This window comes from Cervus canadensis, chromosome 11 (assembly GCF_019320065.1).
Source record: "Cervus canadensis isolate Bull #8, Minnesota chromosome 11, ASM1932006v1, whole genome shotgun sequence".
Taxonomy (NCBI): Eukaryota; Metazoa; Chordata; class Mammalia; order Artiodactyla; family Cervidae; genus Cervus; species Cervus canadensis.
Genome location: NC_057396.1, coordinates 11,722,679 through 11,746,978, shown reverse-complemented (window position 1 = coordinate 11,746,978; position 24,300 = coordinate 11,722,679). Strand labels below are relative to the sequence as shown.

Below are 24,300 nucleotides of genomic sequence, written 5' to 3'. Positions count from 1 at the left end.
TGCTAATTCTCATTTCCTGATAGCCTGTCTCTTTGCAGTTCTTTTGGTGTAATCATGTACAAAAAAGTCTCTTGTACTCTCCAAACACCTTCTGAAGAAGCTTGCTCGGTTGCAGTGACCTCAGACATCAGCAAAACTACTTATCAGCATTTCCTGATCAACAGTCAGAATACTGTTCTAACAAGAAAAACGTTTTAAGTCAACAAGAGGCATGACCTAGGAACTGAGTCAGCTGCCATAAAAAGTCCTTAAAGTCGTTAGTGCTTTCATTTTTATAAATTAAGGAATGCTATTTATAAGAATAGATAAATATTTTTAACGTTCAGTCCGTAAGTTCACTCCTCAGTTGGTTCAAACTTGTCTGTAGTGTCACATGTGAGAAATGATGCTCCCGAGGTCTTCAGAGATACTTTAGAGATCATTCCTTTGTTTCCCCTGGACTTCTTTTTTGACAAATCATTCACGATCTTCACCCTTCCCAACTGGCCATCACTTTTTCTCTAAACTCTGCCATATATCTTTTTGGACACTATCACTATATCTTCAACTTTCAACTGTACCTTCATATAGCTAAGGATTATTTCCATATAACAGACAAGTAAGAATAGGAATAGATGCGTGATTAAAAATTTCTATTTCATAGTTTTTAAAAAGGTATGCACTCTTCACATGAAAAGTCAGCAGCAGTATTCTTACAACTTTGTAAGTTCTTTCTACCTGTTTTGTTTACAATTGTAATAGGGATAATATTGGAAAATTAATTGTAGAAAATATTAAATCTCTATGTAAGGACTTAATACAATGCAATTTTTAATGTATATAATGAAGACCATTCCATGAACCACATAATAGATGAAGCAAAGCTCAACTGACACTTGAAGAAACAAGGATCTAAAATTCACAAGGAACTAGACCCTAACAGAACAGCACTTTTAAGAATTAAAGATACAAAATAGCCAGGGTCCATTTGTTCACTCTGAAACCATTTTACTTTATTATATTAAGGGAAAATTTAGAAGTGCAATTTAGAAGCAATGCAGATGCCAAAATGTGACTTTAAACTATTTTTGGCAGAATTTGTCTAAGATCTTCTGATCCTAATAAATACTTATAGGGGAAGAGTAATGGATAAAAATAAATAAAATACATCTTATTCGTGTACCTGTAGACAAAATTGGACAGGAAAAAGAACGCACGCTATGACCTATGCAAATACATATCATGAAATTATTCCCGAATGTGAGGATTGGAAGACTTTGCAGGCCTGAAGTATATTTGTAAGGGAAACTTTGTAAAAGGGAAAAAAGCATTCCTCTACTTGGAATGGGTAAGCTATAGTCTGATTGTGATGCCAGAGAATTTAGTTGAACATAACACTGAGGCTTCTTCCATGGCCCACTGATTTAGATAATGATGGCAGTAAAAAATATGTTAGTGAAGATCATTTAATACTGCAGAAGGATAATAAGCAGATCTGGGCAGGAATACACATAGATGTTAATCTAAATACATTTTTAAAAAACATGGTTTTCTAATAAACTGACAGGACATGAACAGCTCATTCACTTGATAGTCATCTGATATAAAGGCATTGTTATATAACTTTAAAATATACTTAAAAGTTAGGCTTATGTTTTCTATGTACAGTAGATAAAAGTTTTATTAGACTGCAGAATGTTGTTTCATGGAAATTAAGAAAAACATGTTTCACACAAGACATTTTGCCATGAAGTGAAGTGAAGTTGCTCAGTCGTGTCCGACTCTTTGCGACCCCATGGACTGTAGCCTACTAGGCTCCTTGGTCCATGGGATTTTCCAGGCAAGAGTACTGGAGTGGGTTGCCATTTCCTTCTCCAATTTTGCCATGAAGCTATACATATAATATATAAATATGTCACATGATACAGAGAAACGAGACTTGTGATCTTCACATTTACAGGAATTTACAAAATCTTCTCTGAAGGAAATGTGTTAAAATTCAGTCAAACTTCTCATCTTGAAAGTAATCCGCAAAATTGAGATATTCTTCAAGTTGATCATATTTCTGTGTATACAATAAAAAAGCTAGTTATTTTACTCAAAGCAGTGAAGATAAACTAGGCCTTTTGAATCTACAGACAAATAGTAACAAGTTTATCTCATGGCAATCATGAACAAATATCTTTTTATTATAAACAGGGACTCAATTTCAAATAAGCATTTCTAATTCATAGAAAGCATTGGTAAGAGATCAAAACGAACATTATTATTAACTTCATAACTGTCTGATAAATTATAGGTTTTCTATTATCATATTTGTAGTAGAAGTGTAATAACTTCAATAACTTATTCAATAAAAATTTGTTTAACACATAACATATATCAAATACTTCGCTAATGCATGCATGCATGCTAAGTTGCTTCAGTCATGTCTGACTCTTTGCAGCCCTATGGACTGTAGCCTGCCAGGCTCCTCCATCCATGGGATTTTCCAGGGAAGAATACTGGAGTGGATTGCTGTGCCCTTTCCATTGCTTTCCCTGCCTCTAAGGAGAACAGAGTTCACCAATGACAACCAATAACAAGGGGCATAAAGAAGTATAGACACTGCTATGAGGGTTCGGAAGAGGGGTTATGGTTAGCTGAGGTGACCAGGAAGACTGGCATTTGAGCTATCCTAGGGAAAAAGACTTGGTAGGTGATCATCTGGTGGAAAGTTTTCTCTAGGAGACAGAAGTCCATAAAACAGTGACAAGACAGAAAAGTACAGAGTTTGACTGCAGTCTGAGGTTTTCCAGGGGAACTGAGAGAGAAGACTGAACCAAAGAGGTGGTCAGAGAATAAAAAGTATGAAATGTTAGGTCATAGAGTTTAGCAATAATGTGACAGGCAATGGAAAGCTGCCAAAGGTGTTAGGGCAGGAAATTGACACAATCTGAGGTATATATATGTGTGTATATATATATATATATTTTTTTTTTTAAAGGGTAAAACATCCAGTCTAGAATGGTTTGGAAGCTAGTCATGAGTCTACTATAATAGTTTAGGTAATGAAGGCCTAAATCTGAGTGACAGCAATGACGATGGAGAGTAAAGACCAGGGCCGGACAAGAGGAGAGAGGAGCTGGGACGGTTTGGAGATTTCAAGGTTGACAGAGTTCAAGTGCTTCCTTCCACTGAGGAGATGAACTGACCTAATGGTTTCTTAACTCTCCTTATGAGCTCTGCTTCTGCTTCCAATAAAAGGAGAGACGATGTTGATAACTCTGACGATTATGGTGATAGGGACTGAGACCTGATGTTCCTGTGGACATACTTTTTTCACTTCCTGGTGTTATGTGTTCACTACCCTATCCCAACAATCCTGTCTTCAACTGCCCTGGAAGTCCCACCATCAAAGGTACTCTCAAAGAAAAATCGTTTGTCAGCATCTGCCAGTGGCATATGACATTATGTTCTTCACTTCCAATTTAGAATGAGGCATGTATTACTATTATATGTTATATATTTTGATTTTATCATAATTTTCTTATCATTCGTTCTTTTCTTACACTTGAATTGCTCCTATCCTTTTAATATCATTAGGTTAAAATCAGATCTCCTAGTTCAACTGTTAGGAGGAAGTATAAGAAGAATGAAGTCATTCTAGTTGGCAGGTCTTTGGGAAGAAATTCTGAGAGATCCCAAGATAATGGAAGAAAAATGCTTGGAGGAAGAAGAGGCAGGTAAGGGAAAAAGCAAGGTATGAAACGCAAGCTGGGGGGGACAGACAGGAACAGAGTTTATACAGTGTGAGAGAGGAGCCTCACATGATAACTGAGCGCTAAGGGCAGAAAGAGCCATGGATGCGCCACTCAAGGAGCACAGAGCCCAGGTATTCTCAAGGTTTAGGATAGCTGGTGGCCAAGAGGAAGGCATGCATCACAAGAGCACAGGCAGTGCTACTACTCAAAGGCAAACACACTCTGACGGGGAGGCGGAGTGATGTGGAGAAATACCAGGGCATCTGATAAATTCTGCAATTTAATCATTGCACAAAAAGCTACCTATGGGCTGACATTGGCTAATAAACTTGTTTGGTTTCCAGGAAATCTTTTGAGAATATCTACTGACAAATATTTTTAAAGTAGGAGGGCTCTCAAAAAGAAAATGAAGTTCTTTGGTATTTTATGTGAAAAAATATGCATGTTGTCCTAAATATGCACCATCCTGAAATACTTTCAATGCCCAATGCTGTGTTATTTTTTTAAGCATAATGTGACTCTTGGCTTTCTTAAGAATCTCTTTCTTCTTGCAGGTCCCTTCTGTTGTCACAAACTTTATTAAGCTTTCTCTAAGGTACATGATTTGGAAATGCTTTTACTTTTTTCTGTAAGAAGTTTAATGTTCTTTGCCATATATAAAATTATTGTATAGTATATACAATGCAGAGTGATTTTGCTACACCTAGTACATAATTCTTTTAATTGGTGTCCCAAAAGGTCTTTTAACGCCACTAGAGGGTTGGTAACAGTTCAGTGCATCAATAAATGCACTGAAGAATTTCATGTCACTGAGGAAAACGAAGTTGGGACTTACTGGATAAATGATGGCTCTTCCCCACAGCAAATGAAAAAGCACAGAGAAGGACAGGGAGGAAAGAATTGTGAGTGAGAGAACTGGAAGCAAAGTAAAAGATACAAAGCTGAAGAGAGTAAAATGAAAACAAGACGACTGAAGAGTCAAGATGCGGGGAGCAGGCAAGGAGATCCCCGGCTGGTGGTTTGTGGTGGGTGGCTAACTGTCAAAAGGGAAACCAGTCTTGATGGCATTCTCCGGCCCAGGACACCCCTGTGGGACATGTCACGTCCTAAGAAGTTCCTGTTTTGTTTGTCCTCATTTTCTTTCCCTTGGCTCATAAGTTTACTCTCTAAGCTCTTTTTATTTTCCTCTTTTACAAATTTCCCTATGATATAAATAACCCAGGCTTTTTTTTAAAGATTAAATATACTGTTGATCTGAGTATCAACTCCTATCTGAGTTGATACCTGAAAATCTCCTATCTGTTCTCTCTTATACAGTCATGTAACTAGACTTGCTTTAGAAGACTGCAATCATGTTAGCATTCTTGCATTCTTTCCATGTACCATAACAATTCTAAAAGCTCTGTGAGTAGACCAGAGCTTATGAGCTGCCAGCAGATCTTCGGGAATCCAGTGCACTCTTCAAAATCCCCACTTTATCCTTGGTATCAAATTTAGTGATCAACAGGATATGGGGGAATCAAAATCAGTGCCGTGGCCTGAGACCTCTGCATTCCCCTTGATCTTCAGTTAGAGTGCTCACTGCTCAGTCCCATGTCCTCAAGAAGAGGATGTGGGTGGTATTAGAACTGGCAGCCGAGATCCTTTCCTCAGACTGGCATCAGAGGCTTCTTCACTCTCAGGTCACAAGAACTGTTCTAAAGATAGGAAGCAGACAAGCAGAGGTGAGTCCTATACTTTGTCAAAGAAAATAAGGGGACTTAATATATATGTAAGGAAAACCACACATACATAAAAGTGAAAGGACAGAGGTCCTTCATTAAAGGACTGTATTACTCCTGATTAAAATTTATCTGATGAGCTAAGTGAATGCTCAGAACATCAGGGCACTATTCAGGGTACGACAATGATAAGCGTGGAAGGAATGGGTGGAAGAAGAGAAAATACAAAGACAGGGAGAGCAGGAGAGGTTCTCTTTTAAAAGTCACTGTCTTCTATTCTCATAATTCACATCCTTTCGCTGATCAGTAGTAGGCTCCAGAATCTACTGAATGAAATGGTTCTTCTATATTCACCTTACCTCTCTAATCCAGCCACTGTTTCTTGACTGATTGAAAATTCTTTTCACTGTTTCTTTAACCTGTTCATCCTCAACCTCTTCTGTCTTTGCAATGGAGCAACACTCTTGGTACAGCTCGAATTTAAAATGTTTCAGTTTATGGTAAATTCTGGTTCGCTCAGCACAAATTCTGCCAACAGTAAACACCTAAATCAAGAAATAAAACATCACCTGCTATATGAAATGAATATATAGTAGTGAATGTACAGCCTTTCTGGTTTTCAGATTTTCTTTAAAAGTAGAATCCATGCACTATTTTTCAAAATTTTTTATACAATAATTCCTTCACTTTCTTTTATTTATACAACCAGAATAACAAAAAAACGAGCAACTGCTGTTTCAAGTACTGAGTTAAGCACTGGAGATACAGAAATAAAATATGTGCCACCTATATCAGGGGAATTTACATTGCTGGGAGAAAAAACCAAATGATTACAAATCAAGGTGCCAAACGCAATGCACGAGAGGCAATCAAGGTACAGAGAAGGGACAATTAACACAATCCAGAAAGTAGAAGGGTTCTAAATTAGGTGATGTGTGAACTAAGTCTTTAGAAAATAGTTAGCCAAGTTTGGGAAAGAGGAGAAAGATGGCTTGTAAGGCAAAAGGACAACCATACCTCAAAGCAAGAAAAGCACGCAAGCTACTATACATACAGTTACTGAGGTAAAAATGCTTGAATTATGATAATTTTCTAGCTTATAAACCAGCAATCCCCAATATTTTTGGCACTGGGAACCAGGTTCACGGAAAACATTTTTTTCCCCCAAAGACCTGGACAGGGGAATGATTTTGGGATAATTCAAGTGCATTACATTTATTGTGAACTTTATTTCTATCATTATTACATCAGCTCCACCTCAGATATCAGGTGTTAGATTCTGGAGGTTGGGGACTCCTGTTAAAACAACATGTAAACTGAAACAGGCTCTCATACCAATATCAAAAATAGACAGCTTTTAACCAAATATTTTTTTCTAAAATATTCTGCAAGTAAAAAATAACTTCGTGTTTAGTTATATTTTTTATCTTAATTAATGTGTGCTAAGTCACTTCAGTTCTTTCTGACTCTTTCTGACCCCATGGACTGTAACCCTCCAGGTTCCTGTCCATGGGATTCTCCAGGCAAGAATACTCGAGGGGCCTGCCATTGCCTTCTCCAGAGATCTTCCCCACCCAGGGACTGAACCTGCATCTCTTACCTCTCCTGCATTGGCAGGCGGGTTCTTTACCACTAGTGCCAGCTGGGAAGCCCTAATACTGGAGTGGGTTGCCATGTCCTTCTCGAGGGGATCCTCCCAACCCAGGGATCACACCCAGGTCTCCCACATTACAGGCAGATTCTTCACCGTCTGAGCCACCAGGGAAGCCCAAGAATCCTGGAGTGGGCAGCCTACCCCTTCTCCAGGGGACCTTCCCAACCGAGGGGTCAAACTGGGGTCTCCTGCATTGCAGGTGGATTCTTTAGCATCTGAGCCACCCAGGAAGTCCCTTAATTAATGAGTCTGATGTAATTATAAACATTACTATTTTATTATTAGCAAACTGTAAAAATTTTGATTTCTATGTTTATGTAGACTTCTAGGATCTCATGATTAAGAATACTCTTCTTGTGAAGTCAACCATCCATTCTCTTTTAGAATGTTTTGAATGTATACTTTTTTATACACACCTATAGCTAAAATTGGAAAACAGTGTCACTGCACTGACCAAATTAAATGTAATTGTACTTACATTATTTCACCCATTGTAGAAAATGCATCAGAAAGGACTTCAAACTTTATAACATGATCAATCTTGTTCTCATGGAGTAACCTCAGGAAACAGACAAACTTCTTCCTAACTTACATATTTGTCTTTGTGTCTACATACATGATGGGTTATACTCTGGTGAATTCAGTAAGAATGATGTAGTTACATTACTGTCCTATGCAACGTGTATTCTATCTGGCAAACTGTCCTCTTTTTCTGAAGTCACACGATAGGGATCACACAGGCAATGAGGTAAATAAACAATACAAAAGTTGGCAAAAATGAATAAAAGTTCAATATGATGGTCAGTAACAGTCAGCTTTGATGCATCGTCTTGTGAAGATGACATTTGGGATATCTTCTAACGTTTCTTAAAAATTTCAAAATGCTGAGGAAAAGCACATACATATTTCTGTTTATGATTTGGGAAAATCTGTTTTTCACATCATCAGAAACAATCAGGTATTACTGTTCATGGCTTGCTTACTCTAAGTATTGTTCCCATTGAAACATTTTCATCAAACCAGTCATATAAATTACAGTTCATTTGCCAATACCTCCCACTCTGAGTAAAAAGATACCACAACAGTTGCAGTGAACTCTATGGGGAAGTCCACTTCTACCATTTAAGTAGATGATGCAGGAGAAATCTCCGATGGCTGGTCTGGATAAAATATGGTAGAAGAATAATACAATTTTTTGTTTTTATTACATTGTATTCTGTATTTCCACAAAACAAGAACTTATCTGTATAGAGATTTTGAGTTGGAACAAAAGGAAAGGAGAAGTGTTTAAGATTTTCTATTTTAATTTCTTTTTCTAGTATGAAACAAAACTATCTATTGAAAATCCTTTTCATTTCTAATTCCTACCCTCTTGGTGTCTACTTTACATTTAGTTTATTGACACTGGAGAGCAATAAACCCAAAATTACCTTTAGAGTATTCTCATACTATTTTTTTCCCCAAACGTGAGCACATTTTATACGGAAGAGCCTAAATCACTGTAAGTAAGGCTTCATAAAAGCAGTAAATATACATAGTATGTGTACACAGTTGCTGCATACACTGCAAGCAGACCTCTCCTTTCACCCCTTCCCTGTTTTAGGGTATTGTTACAGCCAACTATACCTTATGAATTAATGTATATAGTACATCACAGCTTATACTGTAGCATTCTATTTACATGAAGTTCTAAAAACAAGTAAATTAAATCTATATTGCTAGAACAGTGTCCTTAAATGTCCAGAAATGTGTTTAGAGAGTACTTTTAATTAACTGATTGCATTTCTAAACAGTAAGGACACTACTGGGGGGAAATTATCTGGTGGTTCTGTGGTTAGGACACAAGTGTTTTTACTGCCAAGGGCCCAAGTTCAATCTCTGGTTGGGGAACTAAGATCCCACAAGCCACACGGTGCAGCCAAAAGAAAAAGAAAAAAAAATAGAGACGCTAGTCTCACAAGATAGACAATATTTAAAAACACCAGAGAGAAAGAGAAATGGCAAGTTCTGTGATGATTATCTCAAAGCAGATAAATGATATATAAATGATAACTAATCCACTGTGTAGGGTTAGTATAGTTCTATGAACTGATAAATCTGAAGATAACTGAATCATCTCAGTTATCAGTGTGAACTAGGGGCCTGACATAGCCAAAGATTAATCAGAAGCAAAGCTAAAAATTGTCATCAAATTTTCCTAAAGCAGAAGATGGTGACTGCAAAGCAATAGAAATAATCTGCTCTATAATTTATTAGATACAACACCTGGAAATGTAAATTAACACTGTTTAACAAACTAAAGCAAGGAAATACAATGAAACATGCATTATGTACGTTTTTAACACGTTTTTAACACTGTCGGTAGCTTTTTGAGGTATTTCTTTAGGCCCTCATATACAGAGAAGCAACCAGTTCCTTAAAGAAATTAAAATATGGAGAAGAAAGAGAAAATATCTTCAAGGATAGAGGAAGGATGGGAAGAAATCTACTGTCTATTCCCAGATCTCTAAGAACATTGGGCTTCCCTGATGGCACAGACGTAAAGAATCTGTTTGCAATGTAGGAGACCTGGGTTTGATCTCTGAGTTGGGAAGATCCCCTGGAGGAGGGCATGGCAACCCAGTCCAGCATGCTTGCCTGGAGAATCCCATGGACAGAGGTGCCTGGCGGGCTACAGTCCACGGGGTCGCAAAGAGTCGGACACGACTGAGTGACAAAGCACAGCTAAAAACGTAAGTGCAACAAGCTGAGTTAAGGGATTCTGTTCCCTCTCAGCCTGTTCTTTGCATGGACGCATGACACATGGCTAGGCTTCCTTGGTGGCTCGGATGCCAAAGGAATCTGCCTGCAGTGCAGGAGAACTGGGTTCACTCCATGGCTCAGGAAGATCCTCTGGAGCAGGGAATGGCTACCCACTCCAGTATTCTTGCCTGGAGAATTCCACGGACAGAGGAGCCATACAGTCCATGGGGTCGCAAAGAGTCGGACTCACTTGAGCGACTGACACTTTCACTTTTCACCTTTTTTATTACACATGGCCATATGCCTGAAACTTAATGCCTCTTCTCACTGGATCTTAAGTGTCTTGAGGAGTCTGGACAGACTCTGGGCAAAACTGAAAAACTTGTTAGTACTCCTGACTGCCTTTCAGACCGCATGTCTCTTTCCTCCAGGTGATTTCCCTCTTCTCTAATGCCCTCAGGTATCACCACAAGCTGGTGGTCCAGGGTTCTGATCTCAGTAACCCATCCAAGACTGTTGTAGCTAAAACTACGGCCACCCCTCACTCTCCTCAGGACCCTCCTTGATGCCAAAATCCACAGCTGCCCAAGTCTTACATTTGGGCTTGTCTATCTGCAGATTAAACCAACCACAGGTGTAAAAATAGTATAGTTAAACCGTGAACAACATACGCTTGAACTGCATGGACCCATGTAGATATGGATTTTTTAAAACAGAGGACCAACTGTATCTTTATATCAGTGGATGAGGACTCCACAGAGGGAAGTCCAGAGAAAGCTCTCAATTTTATTATTTTTTGTACTTGTAAGTGTAATCATTTTACAAAGAGTAAAAAAATAAATAGAAGTAGTATGCACCTGCATCTTTTTTTTTTCTGTCTTCACACTGCACTGTTCTGCTCTTGTTTATCAAATACTTTTCTTCAAATATTTCAAATATTTTCTTCTGTTTTGTCTATTCGTTCAAAATTAATAGTACCTTAAACATACAGTGATGGTTCTAGGCTCTGAAACACTTCTGATGTAGTGTAAGCTGAAGCACAGTTTTTCTTCAAACCTCATTATTGGGGTGAATTTCAAAGTGTTAGTCACTCATTTGTATCCAACTCTGTGCGACCCCGTGGACTGTACCCCGCCAGGCTCCTCTGTCCATGGGATTCTCTAGGCAAGAATACTGGAGTGAATTGCCATGCCCTCCTCCAGAGGATCTGCCCAACCCAGGGATCAAACCTGGTCTCCCACACTGCAGGCAGACCCTTCACCATCTATAGGCATCTTTAATTATTTGTTTATAGATTGTCAATTTGGTAGATGATCTGCCCTAAAATTTCCACTGGGGTCAAATTCTCCTTGGGACTCAAAAAGGCTTTCTGCTTCCTCTGGCTCAGTTACCTCCCTTTCATCCTTGTCCCCTCTCCCTCACGCCCCTCACCCTCACCCAGTTTGGGTGAAGCACACTGAGACAACAGGCACTGATTTCAGTACCTGACTGAATCTGGAGTAATCTGCTGTATAATACACCTTTTCACATTAAAAAATGGCACACTCTTTCCCCGTGCTCTTTTTTCTTCTCCTGGTGCTTTCTCCATTTGTGAAAAGAACTTAGGGTTAACTATGCAGGCTTATTTAGTGAAAATTCTAATTTTCGAGAATTAAAATGAGAGGGGGAAAAAATACCTGTTTATCGTGTGACATGAAATCATCTGTCTCCATGGTCCTGGTGTTATACAGCTTTCCTGATAAACGCACTGAGTATGTACAGTGGCGATGCAGCCCACAAGCCTGGCAGCAACAGTTCTCAGGATTCCTCGGTTGGATACTTACACTAGAATAATTTTCTACTCGCTCCTGAAAATAATTTCAAAATGTAATGAAAGTTTAAAGCATAAGAAAGACAACAACAAAATAAAACATAAGAGCCCAACCAAACTAAAATTAAGAATAGGAATCATAATAATAGAATAAGATGTAAGAGCAAAACACACTGGTATGTCTCACTTTAGTATTGAGCACACAGTAGGTGTTTGACAAGATACATTTAAATTTTAAAAATAAATTTATAATGTAGGCTGTTAAAAGAAAAGAAATCAGATGAAGAAAGAAACTAGCTTCATTTCTCTCAAACTTCTAAGTTACTACTAAGGTTTTAATTTACGTCTTATCTCTCTTCTTATCTCCAGATGTTGTGATTAGTTAAAATAGGAAAGAATGAGCAGAAAAAAAATTCAGGATAATATAATTAAAAGATCAGTTCATTTAGGTTAATAAAAATCGAGAAAAAAACAAGATCACATTTAGTCTCCATTGCATGAATTGTATTTTCCACAAAATATCCCAGAAATAATTCAATTCTCTTATAGTTGCTTACTAAAGTACTATGAAAACAGACAAGTTTGAACTAGGATTGCTAGGTTGCCAGTATTACTATGGCCAGTCTAATAGCTGAGTTAGCAATGGACAAACAGAGAAAATATTTGGCATTCATAAATAAGCTTTATTAAGCTGTGAAATTACTTGTGCTTGAGCAGTTTTGCTTAGGCTCTAGACCTGTGCTAGACACTCCTATTCTAATTAGTAGTGTGGATGAGCTTACCACAATATTTGAGCTGCACACAATGAGCATATTAACAAGGTCACTAATCTGCATTCTCTATCAGCCTGACAGTAATTAAGTATCCAGTAGAGTTTCCTTTTTACATTTAGAATTCACAACAACATTGTCTTGTGCTTTTTAGTGTTTCTCTTATTTCATGGTACTTCATGACATGTGTCACTACAGGCTGACATTCAGAGTAAAAGGTGACTAACCATCTTCCCTTCCTGCTTCTCTGGAACTCACAGCACATACGGAGGTGAAAGTTCTATCAGCTTGGCTCCCTGAATGACTACAATTAATAGAGCACCCCTACTGACTCACAGTGAACACACAAGTGAAAAATAAACTTTGTTTAGTTAAGCTGTTGAGGTTTTCGTTGTTGGTTTACTTTGTCACATTATTTATTTCTTGCAGCATAACTTAACTTATTTTGAACAAGATCGTACTGAATTGATTATCTATGTGTCTAAATTTTTAAGCTAATATTATCTTGTAACTTATAGTTATTATTTCAACAGTGGGTTATCCAAATTCCACATAACCTATCATAGTATGCAAAACATATTACAGCAGAATTGATGGGCTTTGAAGTCTGAGGAACCCTAGACCTAAGGTTTGTGCTTGGTTCAAACAATGGCCTGACTAATATTAGCTGTGTAACCTTACATTATTCAGTTTTTCTGGGTCACAATTTTCTCATTTCTAAAATAGAGGAAATAGTAGTACCTTTCTTGGGGGGGTTACTCTGAAGATCAGATAAGATATTTTACTTTGCATATAAATTACTTGGCAAAATTGAATGATCAATATGCTTTTATTTCTATTAAAGACAATGATATATATTATACCATATCTTAAAAGTTGTGCCATGTACTTTACCTTAAAAATTAGTAAATATTTCCCTTTAAAGTGGGTAAGTATTTTCTCTATCTGAGGAAGAAACTGGAATTCATGGAAGTTAAAATCACTCAAAGTCAAAAAGAAATACATGGTGACTCTAAACTCAAATGAGTGAAAGTCACTCAGTCGTGTCGGACTCTTTGTGACCCCATGGACTATCCAGTCCATGGAATTCTCCAGGCCAGAATACTGGAGTGGGTAGCATTTCCCTGCTCCAGGGGATCTTCCCAACCCAGGGATTGAACCTAGGTCTCCCACATTGCAAGCAGATTCTTTACCAGCTGAGCCACCAGGGAAGCCCCCTAAACTCAATCTATCCTCCAAATTGAAGTCTTCTCTCTTTTTTTTTTGTAATCCCGTAACTGTCCCTTAAACCTAAACCATCTGTAGCTAATTTATCTTCAAGTAATACAAGGCTGAACAGGCACTGGATGAAGCCAAATCTCCTGACACAAATGAGGTAGAGTAGCTAATGATTTAGGTGCTAGAAAGACTATGTGGAACTTGAACTTCTACTATCTTGCCTTTTTCTTCTTGCTAATTATTAAAAGATAAAAAGTTAGAAGTAGGGAGGAAAAAAAGTCTTGTAAATCATATAAGACAGCCTGTACTATTAGAGATGATAAAATAGAAATCTAGGGGGATAACATGGAATCAATTAGATCTTATAAATTAAAAAGAATATTCTCCCAAATTGGTAGAATTACAAAATCTTAAGGTGGAGAAAGATGTCAAAGACCACGTAGGCCAGGGCTTCCCTAATTATCTTATGGGAACCAATATCCTAGAAGGTAATAATAGGTATTTTATGAAAAGGAGCCTCATAGTAAAACACAAATTTGGAAAGTATTATATTCTATATTGCCCTCTAGAAGATTTACAGTATAAATTCACACATTAATGCTTCTTGAAAAGCCCTCCCGCAGTTAAGTTAAACCTACTGTTTCTTGACCTTCTTTAACAGTGGAACTCTTTTTACTGAAATAGTTAACATCCTATGAGACAATTTCCTCATTTTACCAGATGGGTTAAGCCCTAGAGATGTTTTAAAGTTATCATTTATAACTACTTAATTATTGGATAGATATAACAAGTGGGAATAATTAAAACAATTATAACCTTAGAAGAGTCAAGAAACAAGCTGATTATCTAACAAAGAAAAATGCTAATAATTTAGAAGATTAAATTTAGAAGATGAATTAAAGAAGTGTGACTGGTTATTGAAATTCCGAGAAGACTGCCACTCCTATCCCACCTCACCCTCAAGCAGAGATTCAAAAACAAGTAAAACTGTATACCTTGTATTGCTCTTTCCAACGACTTCTAGAGACTAAACTCTCTAAACGAGGCTGAACAAAGCGGTTATCCAAATAATGAAGAGAAGTCAACATATCTTGTGCATACGATTTCTGCCTGGTGCCATCTGTTCAGGGGGACAATAACAACACCAACAAAAACAATCACTTTGCCCTTATAAAATATTTAAATAACGGAATAGTTAAAGATTTCGTCCCATAGATTTAAGCGATACTTGGCTGGTTGATTAGAAACATTTTAAATTAAAAAAAAGTAAAGTTAAAGGAAATCATTCCATCAGAGTATCAGGGAATAGAAGAAACCACACAGGCCCTCTAATTGTTCCCTGAACACCTCAAACTTATTCTTTTCTAAGGCTCTTTACACTTGCTGTGCTCTCTGCTAGATTCATGCATTGCTTCCTCCTTCCCTTCATTCAGGAGACCTTTTTGAGCAATCTAACACAGACTTTCCTGTCCTATATATTCTTGATTTCCTTATCATGTTTTATAATTTTTCAAGAACTAATCCCTAGCTGACATCATATCATATTATATATTTGTTTACTCATTGTCTGTCTCTCCCATTAGACTTCAAGCAACACAAGGGCAAGATTTGTCTATGTCATATAGTTACTGCCGTATTCCTGCAGTTTTTCTCAAATAATGCCTGGCCCTTAGTAGACACTCAATGGATATTTGTTTAATAAAGTTTGAATGAAATCTTGCTTAGGCACATAGGTAGATATTCAGCATTATTTATGGTCTTTATTAAGAGCCAGATTCTGAGCTAGATGCAAGGGGTATGTATATAGAAAGTATGGTTCTTCCCACACTCTTGAAGAAGGGAGGAAGGCAAAAATACAGTTTCAATACATTTGAGAAGTGCATATATATCAGTGCCACCATACTCAGGATAACAGCATAGATGAGGGAGTGAGAAATATTACTTAAGTGGGTCACAGATAACGTTTAGTGGAAATTACACTTCTTAGAAAATCTAGAGTAGAAAGGGATTATACTCTAATGAGAAACAGCAAGGCACAAAAGCATGAAAAAGCATATAACTTTCGGTGAAATTAAAGGAGCTTAGCGCTTAGGCTGGGACAATGCAAGTGTGTTGAGTTACCCTATTGCTTTATTAATATATTCCCTATATCCTCAAGTTTACTGTGGAACTCTCAAAGGAGAGGGAAAATATTTCTTTTGTACTTTCACATATCACAAATAATAAACACTAACAAGTTTGTGATGTGAATGGACTTTTGGTGTAGTTGATCTTAGACGGAACAATAGGAGGGCCTTAAGATTGGGTCTCCTTGGTTTTATTTAATATACACATACAAATATAGAACAATAAGATTGTTTAAAAATTGGAAAAAAAACCCTGATTGCTCCATTTATATTAACTTACCATATAATGTTCCCAGAAAACATTCATCTAGAGCATTGATCAGAAGAGCCTTCACAACTCTTTCAAAGTGAGTATAGTGGTCACTAAAAGAATCTGAAATTAATTTAAAATAAATATTAGAATCTGGCAGACAAAACAGTTATCTGAATACAATGGGTTCCCTTCTCCAAGGCTAAGAAATTAATGCTATACATTGAAATTGCTTAATTATTCTAATTTTCTAGCTGGCTCAGTGATTTGTCCAGTCACTGAGAAAATCTCCATTTTCCAGATTTACTGACTTATAATCCAAAGTTTCAAGTTCTTATTTCAAATCATCTTCAATTTTCAAACTTATTAAGGGAAAACTGTTCAGGAAATATTAAGATATTTTGTGGAAAAAATAAAAATCATCCCCTATGCACTCAAATTTAATTATCAACTTGACAATTACAGCAAGGAAGAAAACCTCTAAAGGCAGATTGCTCAGTATGTGAATGAACTCCTCTCTTATTCCTTATCTCTAAAATATGTTACATATGAAATTGTTCAGGAAATTGCTACCCTAGCCAGAACCACAATGGCTACAAAAACTCAATATCCTTTCTGATGCCACAGCTTTAGGATTTTCCACATCAATTAAGAAAAGTTATGTTTCCTCTTTTTCATGCCAAATATAAAAGCCTACTTTCCCACTAACTCAGCTTGGCCCATGGAATCATCTCTTGTGGTGGGTCAGGCGAAATGATGAGAGAGAAGGTTCCTACTGTTTCCCATTTCTCTTGGGTCAAGGTTTACTATGGCTGTGGAAGTGTTCTCTGTCAAACACGACCCCTTCTTTGATCCAAGCTGTCATCAAAGAACACCTGTCCCTGCTCTAGGCATTGTGAAGATATTAACAACTGCTTGAGTGTTTCCAGAAAAGTAGAAGATGCTCAACAAGGGATTAAATCAAAATAAAACTGATCAATAGTATTAGCATCCATGAGTGATTCTTTGATTTCAGTTGAAATAAAGATGAAATTTAACATGAAGAAATCTTTTAATTTACATTTTAATTACTAAAAGGGTTGTATAAATCTTAGACTTCAGGGAAACTTTTAGTATGCAACCATCTTTAAGAAAACACCTTATTGAGATACTAGAGTTGTCAAAACAAAGCAGTAATAAAACTACTGGACAATAGCATATAATTTGCACTGGGGACCATAGACTTTAAAAGCCTGTTTAATTGAAAATTTCAAAAAAACTAACAATAGCCATTTATGAATACAATTGGAAAATGAAGTGATAGTTTAATAGTATTCAATTGCGACTAGACTTTCATCAACCTTTGGGTATAAAAGTATAGTGTTGGTACATATTTGATTTACGAGTGTTAAAATGAATTTAAATTCTGTCTAGCACGTACCAAACTGAATTAGGTGAAAACTGTTCTGGAAATAGTAACTGTTGTGTTGAGAAAAAAAATCAAATGGACCCTCCTTCACATGTGTTTAACTATCAAAAAACTGAAATAGAATTTAAAATTTTTATTCCACTGAATCTATCATCAGTCTTAAATATGCTAATGCCCAGTGTTACTCATCTGTTACAGAGTTTGAATAACTGATGCTCTATTTCAAAGATAGTGCTAACAGTGTTTAAGACTGGGAGTGAAAGAACAGGGCAGGGATCAGAATCATCTGAGGAGTTCTTCTAAACACAGCAAGCCTTTCCTACTAATGTGTGTCAGAATCTCCTTCACCAGAGTCAGGAGGAGGGCCTTGATTTCATTGTGCTTGAATAGATGGGTAGGTGGTGGTGGAATTATGCTCCTGGCATAATTTTTTCTCAAGCTGAATAAAAATATTACTGAGCAGGTAAAGGCCAGGCATCATTTTATGCACTTGCATACACTGCTTTATTTCTGACAACAAACCTACAAGGTACTATCAATACTCTCAGTTTATTTCTCATTGAGGAAACAGATACAGAGAGGATGAAAAACTTCCGAAAGATGAGAGAACCAGTAAATGTTGGAACCAAAGCTGGAACAGACAACCTGACTCTAGATTTCATGTTACAATCCCCTACAAAGATGTCGTTTTGCATGGTAGTTAGATGTGATCCTTTCATACTTCAGAACGTGTAATTTTAGAGCTGGGTGGGAAATTGAAGAAAATAAAATCCAAATCCTTTATCTTAGGATTAATCCTTTATTTTAGGATTAATGACACTCATGATGAAATAATTTATCCAAGCTTACACAACTAGATAGAAGCAGAGTCAAATCCTGACCTCCTCCAGAGCTTTTCTCATCATTTTAATCCCTATATTGGATGGGTTTCTAAAGGATACCCCAGGAATACTGTTTAAAACTTTCCTCCTTGATTACAAAAAAATTCAAACGGATATAGGAGAAAACCAACAATATACATGTTTAGGCATCTTTATTTTTACAAGGTAATCAACTCCCCTGTATTCAATCATCAGTTTAGTCATTCTGTTGATTTTCTGTGCATCCTTTATCATGCATTTCACATATGCTAAGATTTTGTTTAGCATCTGACCTTCCCACTACTGATTTTGTTTTCTCACTTCAGTACTACATTCCTTTACTTACTGAAATTTTATAATTATTTTTATATCTGGTGGGGGCAAGTTTGAAAATGCTATTTATTCTCATACATTTGTTCTTCCAAGCAAACTTTAAGACTGTGTCCACAAGGCTGAATGAAAGAATTTCAGAAGATAGAACTTCTTGTATAATTTATTATTAATACCTCCCATAAGCATTCTTATCTCTTTTACTCACATTTCCTTTTCTATTTCACAGTAAACTTTATCCCTGTACCTATAAAGCTATGCTTTTCTTCCTTAAGATTAGGCCTAGTAGCTATTTTGTTCACTAGAGTAAATGGAATTTTCCCACATTGTATCTTCTAAATAATTATTGACAGTATATAAGAAAACTATTGAATGTTATGCATTTATTGTGCATTAGTCATTCTTGAGACCTTTTTCTAAGGAACATGAGCTTCCTGGAAAATCGCAGAGCTGGAGAGAGAGATACTGTTTGCAAATTCCTGGGCACTGACTGCTTTCTCCCTTAACCCTGAGGAGGATGTGGTCTTGCTAGTGCTAAGTTTATTTCTAGAACCAAGAGAGGTTTATAAGTATTCTGTTTGGTAGAGGCACATGGATTGTTGGTGTACTTTCATGTCAAATGGAGATATGAGCCCAGAGTAAAAGGGCAGGGGCAGAGCAATAAAAGGAACCCTTTTTCTATTCTAACAGGTGTCCCTCTATTTAGAGAAAAAAGAACTTAGGAAAAATATGGGAATAGACGCTGTCTCTACTCCTGCTCTCAATATATGCACATCCTTTCTCTCAACTTTCGTATCTGTGGTTAAGTAAGTCAGAAACCGATAGCTTGCATATGTAGTCATATTATGTTCAGTAACAAATGTATTTTCCTTTTCCGTAGTTGTATTTCTTGTTTTACTTTTGTGTCTGTTGCATTGTTGAAAACATCTAGAACAAAGCATGCAATATTATTGTCTTGTTCTTTAAAGAGAATACCTTTAGCGCTTCATTACAATGTTGGATTTCAGTTAAAATATTCTTTGTTATGTAAAGGACATATGTTCAAACTATTTTTAAGACTTAAATTAGGTGTGGGCATTGAATTTTATCAAGTACTTTTTAAGAATCTATTGAAATTATTCTTTTGATATATGTAACACATTAATATGGCACCTAATATTAGGCCATTTTTATAACTCTAATGGTTAGAGAACTTTTTCTTTACTCTTGTAACCACAAACATATTTCCTTCATATGCCTATTTGAAAATCTTTTTCATCAACTTAGGAATGTGAGCCTCTTTAATCTGTCACAAACAACTGCATTTGGCAACTCAGGTTATGTTTTCTTCTATCATACCTTTGAATTCACATCTGCACGTCTTTATATCCAAAAACAAGGTAAGCCTTTTTAGTACATTCAAATTTCCTTTTTCATATCTCACTAAGGTTATATAATTTTCTTTAGATTTTCATTTGTTATTTTCCAAGCTAAGAATGTGTGAAATAATGTCTTCATTTCTATTCCTTTATGTTATCTTCTCTGCAGAAATGTTTTTTCTCTCTACACTAGAAACTTCTTGGGTTTAACCTACATATTATTGATGAGATTTCTAAACTGCTAACTCGGCTCTCTACTGCTTCCAATATATACTTCATTTCTGATTTTATACTTTTCATTTTCTGGCAGTTTATCCTTAACTACTTCCCTTTCACCTCAAATTGTCCTCTCCTTATGATTTCTTATTTCTTTTTCTTAAGATTGCAAGGCAAATGCTTTGTACAATTTTCTTATGTTTCCTTTAATGAAACATTTTTTCATGAGCATTTTTTTCGCTTGGGTCTTCAGGGTAACGTCACCTCTCCTTTGTGCCATATGATTTTACAGGTATTTTTTATTTATCTTAGAACAAGAGGAGAAGTTCTCCAGAGGAGAGGATTTAATATTTAACATAAATGGTTGTGAGATTGGTCTTAGTCCTATGCAGTGTACTGACAGAATGATTCTGCTTAATTGCTAGGTGGAGACCAAGTTAATGTTCACTCAATCTAACTTTCAGTAATCTGGCAAGTATTTTTCTACCAAGGCACTAGTAGACTGAGATGTACTCTGATAATTTACTACTTGGTTCTCTGTCACTGTGAACATATGATAAAGTACCAGAAAAATAATATAATATCTACAAATCAGAAGGTGTTCCTCTTTACCTGTGTATAAGATTACCATGTGAACCATATAGATCTGGAATTAAATGAGCCACTGCTAGTCCATCCCTTTACTTCCTTTGGTATCTTTTCTGGGAGTTGCAGTCTCAGAATAAATATGAATAAATAGTAATAGGGATTGATGAGAAGAGGAAAATACTCTGATTAAGTCCTTGAACCATATATTTGGAAGGAAACTATTCTAAAGTGCTACAGGTGAACATACCTCTCAGAGCCAAATGGCAGACAGCAAGGAAGTGAGAAAATGTCTTCCTATAGTAGAACTATTCTCTTCAAAAAGGTAAAATTGGATATGCCACTGATTGTCTCAATTGAGAACTGAATTTGGAGTTACGAAATGTCTCTCCCAAATTCTGATCACATGTTGAATATGAGTAGTTGTCAGTGTTCCTATAGAGGTTGAGGCAGACGGTAGAATGAATCTGGGACTACCAACCTAACTCAGGTCAGAGAACTGTGTTCATATTCATCCTACATATTGCTTTAATGAGAAAATATATTTTGATTTTCTAATGTAAGTATTAACTTACAGCAACTTTTAGAACATAATCCCTTGGCATATAAAAACTACATATACTTACTATATTCATAAATGGCAGTCACTAATAAGTATTAAAAACATTAACCAAGTCATTAATTATCATCTTAAAATATGTATGTTGTTTTTCCTCTGATGTTTTAATAAATCTAGTAATACTTCACATTTTTCTGTCTTTAGGAACCTTCAGTTGGTATGTTTATTTTAATCATCCATCCATCCAACTAATAAGTTCCTATAATGTGTCAGCAGGTCTAATGTGTATTAGCATTACAAAGAGAAGAGAAGTTGATTAACTACCTAGGTTATTTTATCAAAGTGGGGATGGCCATTTGGATTTCTTTACTGAGTTTTACTTTTTCACATACCATAAAATTCACTCTTTTTGGTGCACAGTTCTATGACCAAAACACAAAGTTGTGTAACCACCAAGCCAATGAAAAACACAACTTCTATCACCCGCCCAAACTTCCTTATGCTCCCTCTTAATCATTTAGATTTGTACATATTGAGTCTGAGGTGTCTAAGAGACACTGTGATGAAAATGTTCAGTAAGAAGATTAAAAAATCGGACCTTACACTATGGAGAAGTCTGTGCTGGAAATAAAAGCTTGGGAACTTCCCCAGAGATTAGGCTGAAGTTATGGGGCAGAGACTGCCTGAAGCCCAAGTAAAATGAAGGCAGTGTGAGGATGAAACCGTTAAAAACATCAATATTTACATGGCAAATGGAAAAAGAGGAATGCAGTATTATAAAGAGGAAGACAAGAAGCTAAAAAAAAAAAAAAATAACACACTTGAAAATGAGAACTGTCAATGGCTAGTGGCAAAACACACAGCAATATCAGGTTAACATAAGGACCAAAGAGCATTTTGACAACTTAAAAGTTGTCACTAATTTTAGTAAGAGCAATTTCACTGGACTGATGGCTCTAACAGTCTAAGTACAGTGCTTTGTAGTTATTGGGAAACTCTGAACAAAAAGGTAAGTTTAGAATAGTGGGTTACAAAACATGACAACTCAAGGGAGGAAAGGCATTAATACGGTTACGAGTTGAGAAAAGGGAGACTGTGAGGATAGAGTCAGAAGGAAAAGCTGTAACTAAGAACACAAAAGACAAAATGTATTGCATAAAAATTAGGTACATCTCCTTCTAGGTGGAGATGATCAGTGTTAAAAACAAGCACAGGGCTCCTTGATATTTACCCAAATGAATTGAAAACTTATGTCCATAGATAAATTTTCACACAAATATTTATAGCAGCTTTATTCATAATTGCCAAAACTTGGAAGCAATCAAAACATCCCTCAACAAGTGAACGGATAAACAAACCATGGTACATCCATACAATGGAATATTATTCAGTGATAAAAGGAAATGAGCTATCATGCACATTAAGACATGGAGGAAATTTAAATGCATTATTAAGTGAAATATGCCAATCTGAAAAGGCTACATGCTGTATGATTCCCATGATAAAAACATTTTGGCAAAGGCAAAACTATGGAGACATTGAAAAGGTCAGTGGTTGCTAGGGGTTCAGGGGTGGGAGGGATGGATGAGCAGGTGGAGAACAGGATAATTTTAGGAGTGAAACTGTTCTGTTATTGTAATGGTGGATACCTGTTGCATCATTATACACATCTCAAACCCACAGAATGTACAACACAAAGAGTGAGCCTAGATGCAAACTATGAACTACAGTTAGTAATGTATCAATGATCAATACTGGCTCATCACTTGCACCAGATACATCAAGATAATACAAGATGTTAATAACAGGGCAACTGTGTGTGATGGGTTATATAGAAACTCTGTACTTTCCACTCAACTTTTCAGTAAATCTAAAACTTAGAAAATCAAAGTTAAAAAACCAAAGGTAAGCATTAAAGTGTAGGATAGAGAAGAGAGTTAAGATACTTTCCATGTGCTGGACTTTTATTTGGAGTGGCTATGAGTGTGTGGTTGTTGTTGAGCCGCTAAGTCATGTCTGAATCTTTTGCAACCCCCATGGACTGTAGCCCACCAGGCTCCTCTGTCCATGGGATTACCTAGGCAAGAATACTGGAGTGGGTTGCCATTCCCTTCTCCAGAGATCTTCCAAACCCAGGGATCGAACCTGTATCTCCTGCATTGCAGGTGGGTTCTTTACCAATGAGCCACCAGGGAAGCCCCTATGAGTAGGTATCTCTCAGTAAATGTTCTATCACATCCTAGATGCTAATATCCAGAATGATGGGACACCTCCTAACTGACTTTCTCTGAGATCAAATGTCCTGATGGCATGTGAACCAGTGCTTACTGATATAAAGAAAACACTCATTAATTTTCAACATACAGATGCTATGCCTATCACTGGCATCTCTGTAACTGATTTCTTGATTTTCTTGAAATTTAATTCATATCTTAATCTACTATTTTATTTAAATCACAGTATCTAAATTCAATCATACTAAACTTAACTTTAGTAAACATGCCTTTTAAATTCCTTTTGGAAATATGCATTCTTGAAGGGAAAAAAAAATTTTCATCCACCATCCTGTTTCTACCACAGTTGTAAAACATCATAATAACAGTCTTTAAATTTATGTACAATTATAGGAATCAGAACAATAATGTACACATTTAAAGACACCCTAATATTTTAGGGTCCTATTGTTTATTATATGTAAATATAAATTATTCTAATCTCCTGACAGGTTTCACTGCGTAACACTTCAAAAGTCCAGATAACACCAGTGGTTCTCAAAGTGTGGTCTACAGACCCCTGTAAGTCTCTAAGTCCATTTAAGGGGATCGGTGAAGTCAAAGCTGTAATATTAAGATAATTATCTGTTGTTTTTGCCATTTTGACATTGTCACTGATGGTGCAAAAGTAACTATGGATAAGGCAGCTGGCTCCTTAACATGAATCAAATGTTAAGGAGCTGTGGAATCAAACTACT

General features: G+C 36.5%; 1 protein-coding gene across 8 annotated transcripts in view; it reads right to left on the bottom strand.

Annotated features, from left to right (window-relative positions):
- Positions 1 to 966: 966 nt before the first annotated feature.
- The window catches only part of CCDC82 (coiled-coil domain containing 82), a 31,587-nt gene continuing 8,253 nt past the window's right edge, over positions 967 to 24,300 (bottom strand). For 7 of the 8 annotated variants that reach the window (XM_043482650.1, XM_043482655.1, XM_043482652.1 and 4 more), the window contains 5 exons: positions 16,044 to 16,136; positions 14,633 to 14,757; positions 11,516 to 11,686; positions 5,803 to 5,988; positions 967 to 2,044 (listed from right to left, as the gene is read on the bottom strand). In XM_043482650.1, the coding sequence (XP_043338585.1) occupies positions 1,979 to 2,044; positions 5,803 to 5,988; positions 11,516 to 11,686; positions 14,633 to 14,757; positions 16,044 to 16,136 (641 nt within the window). In that variant the 3' untranslated portion in view covers positions 967 to 1,978. Of the gene's footprint in view, positions 2,045 to 4,043; positions 5,420 to 5,802; positions 5,989 to 11,515; positions 11,687 to 14,632; positions 14,758 to 16,043; positions 16,137 to 24,300 lie in introns of those variants that run through there. The other variant, XM_043482656.1, reaches the window with a different exon arrangement.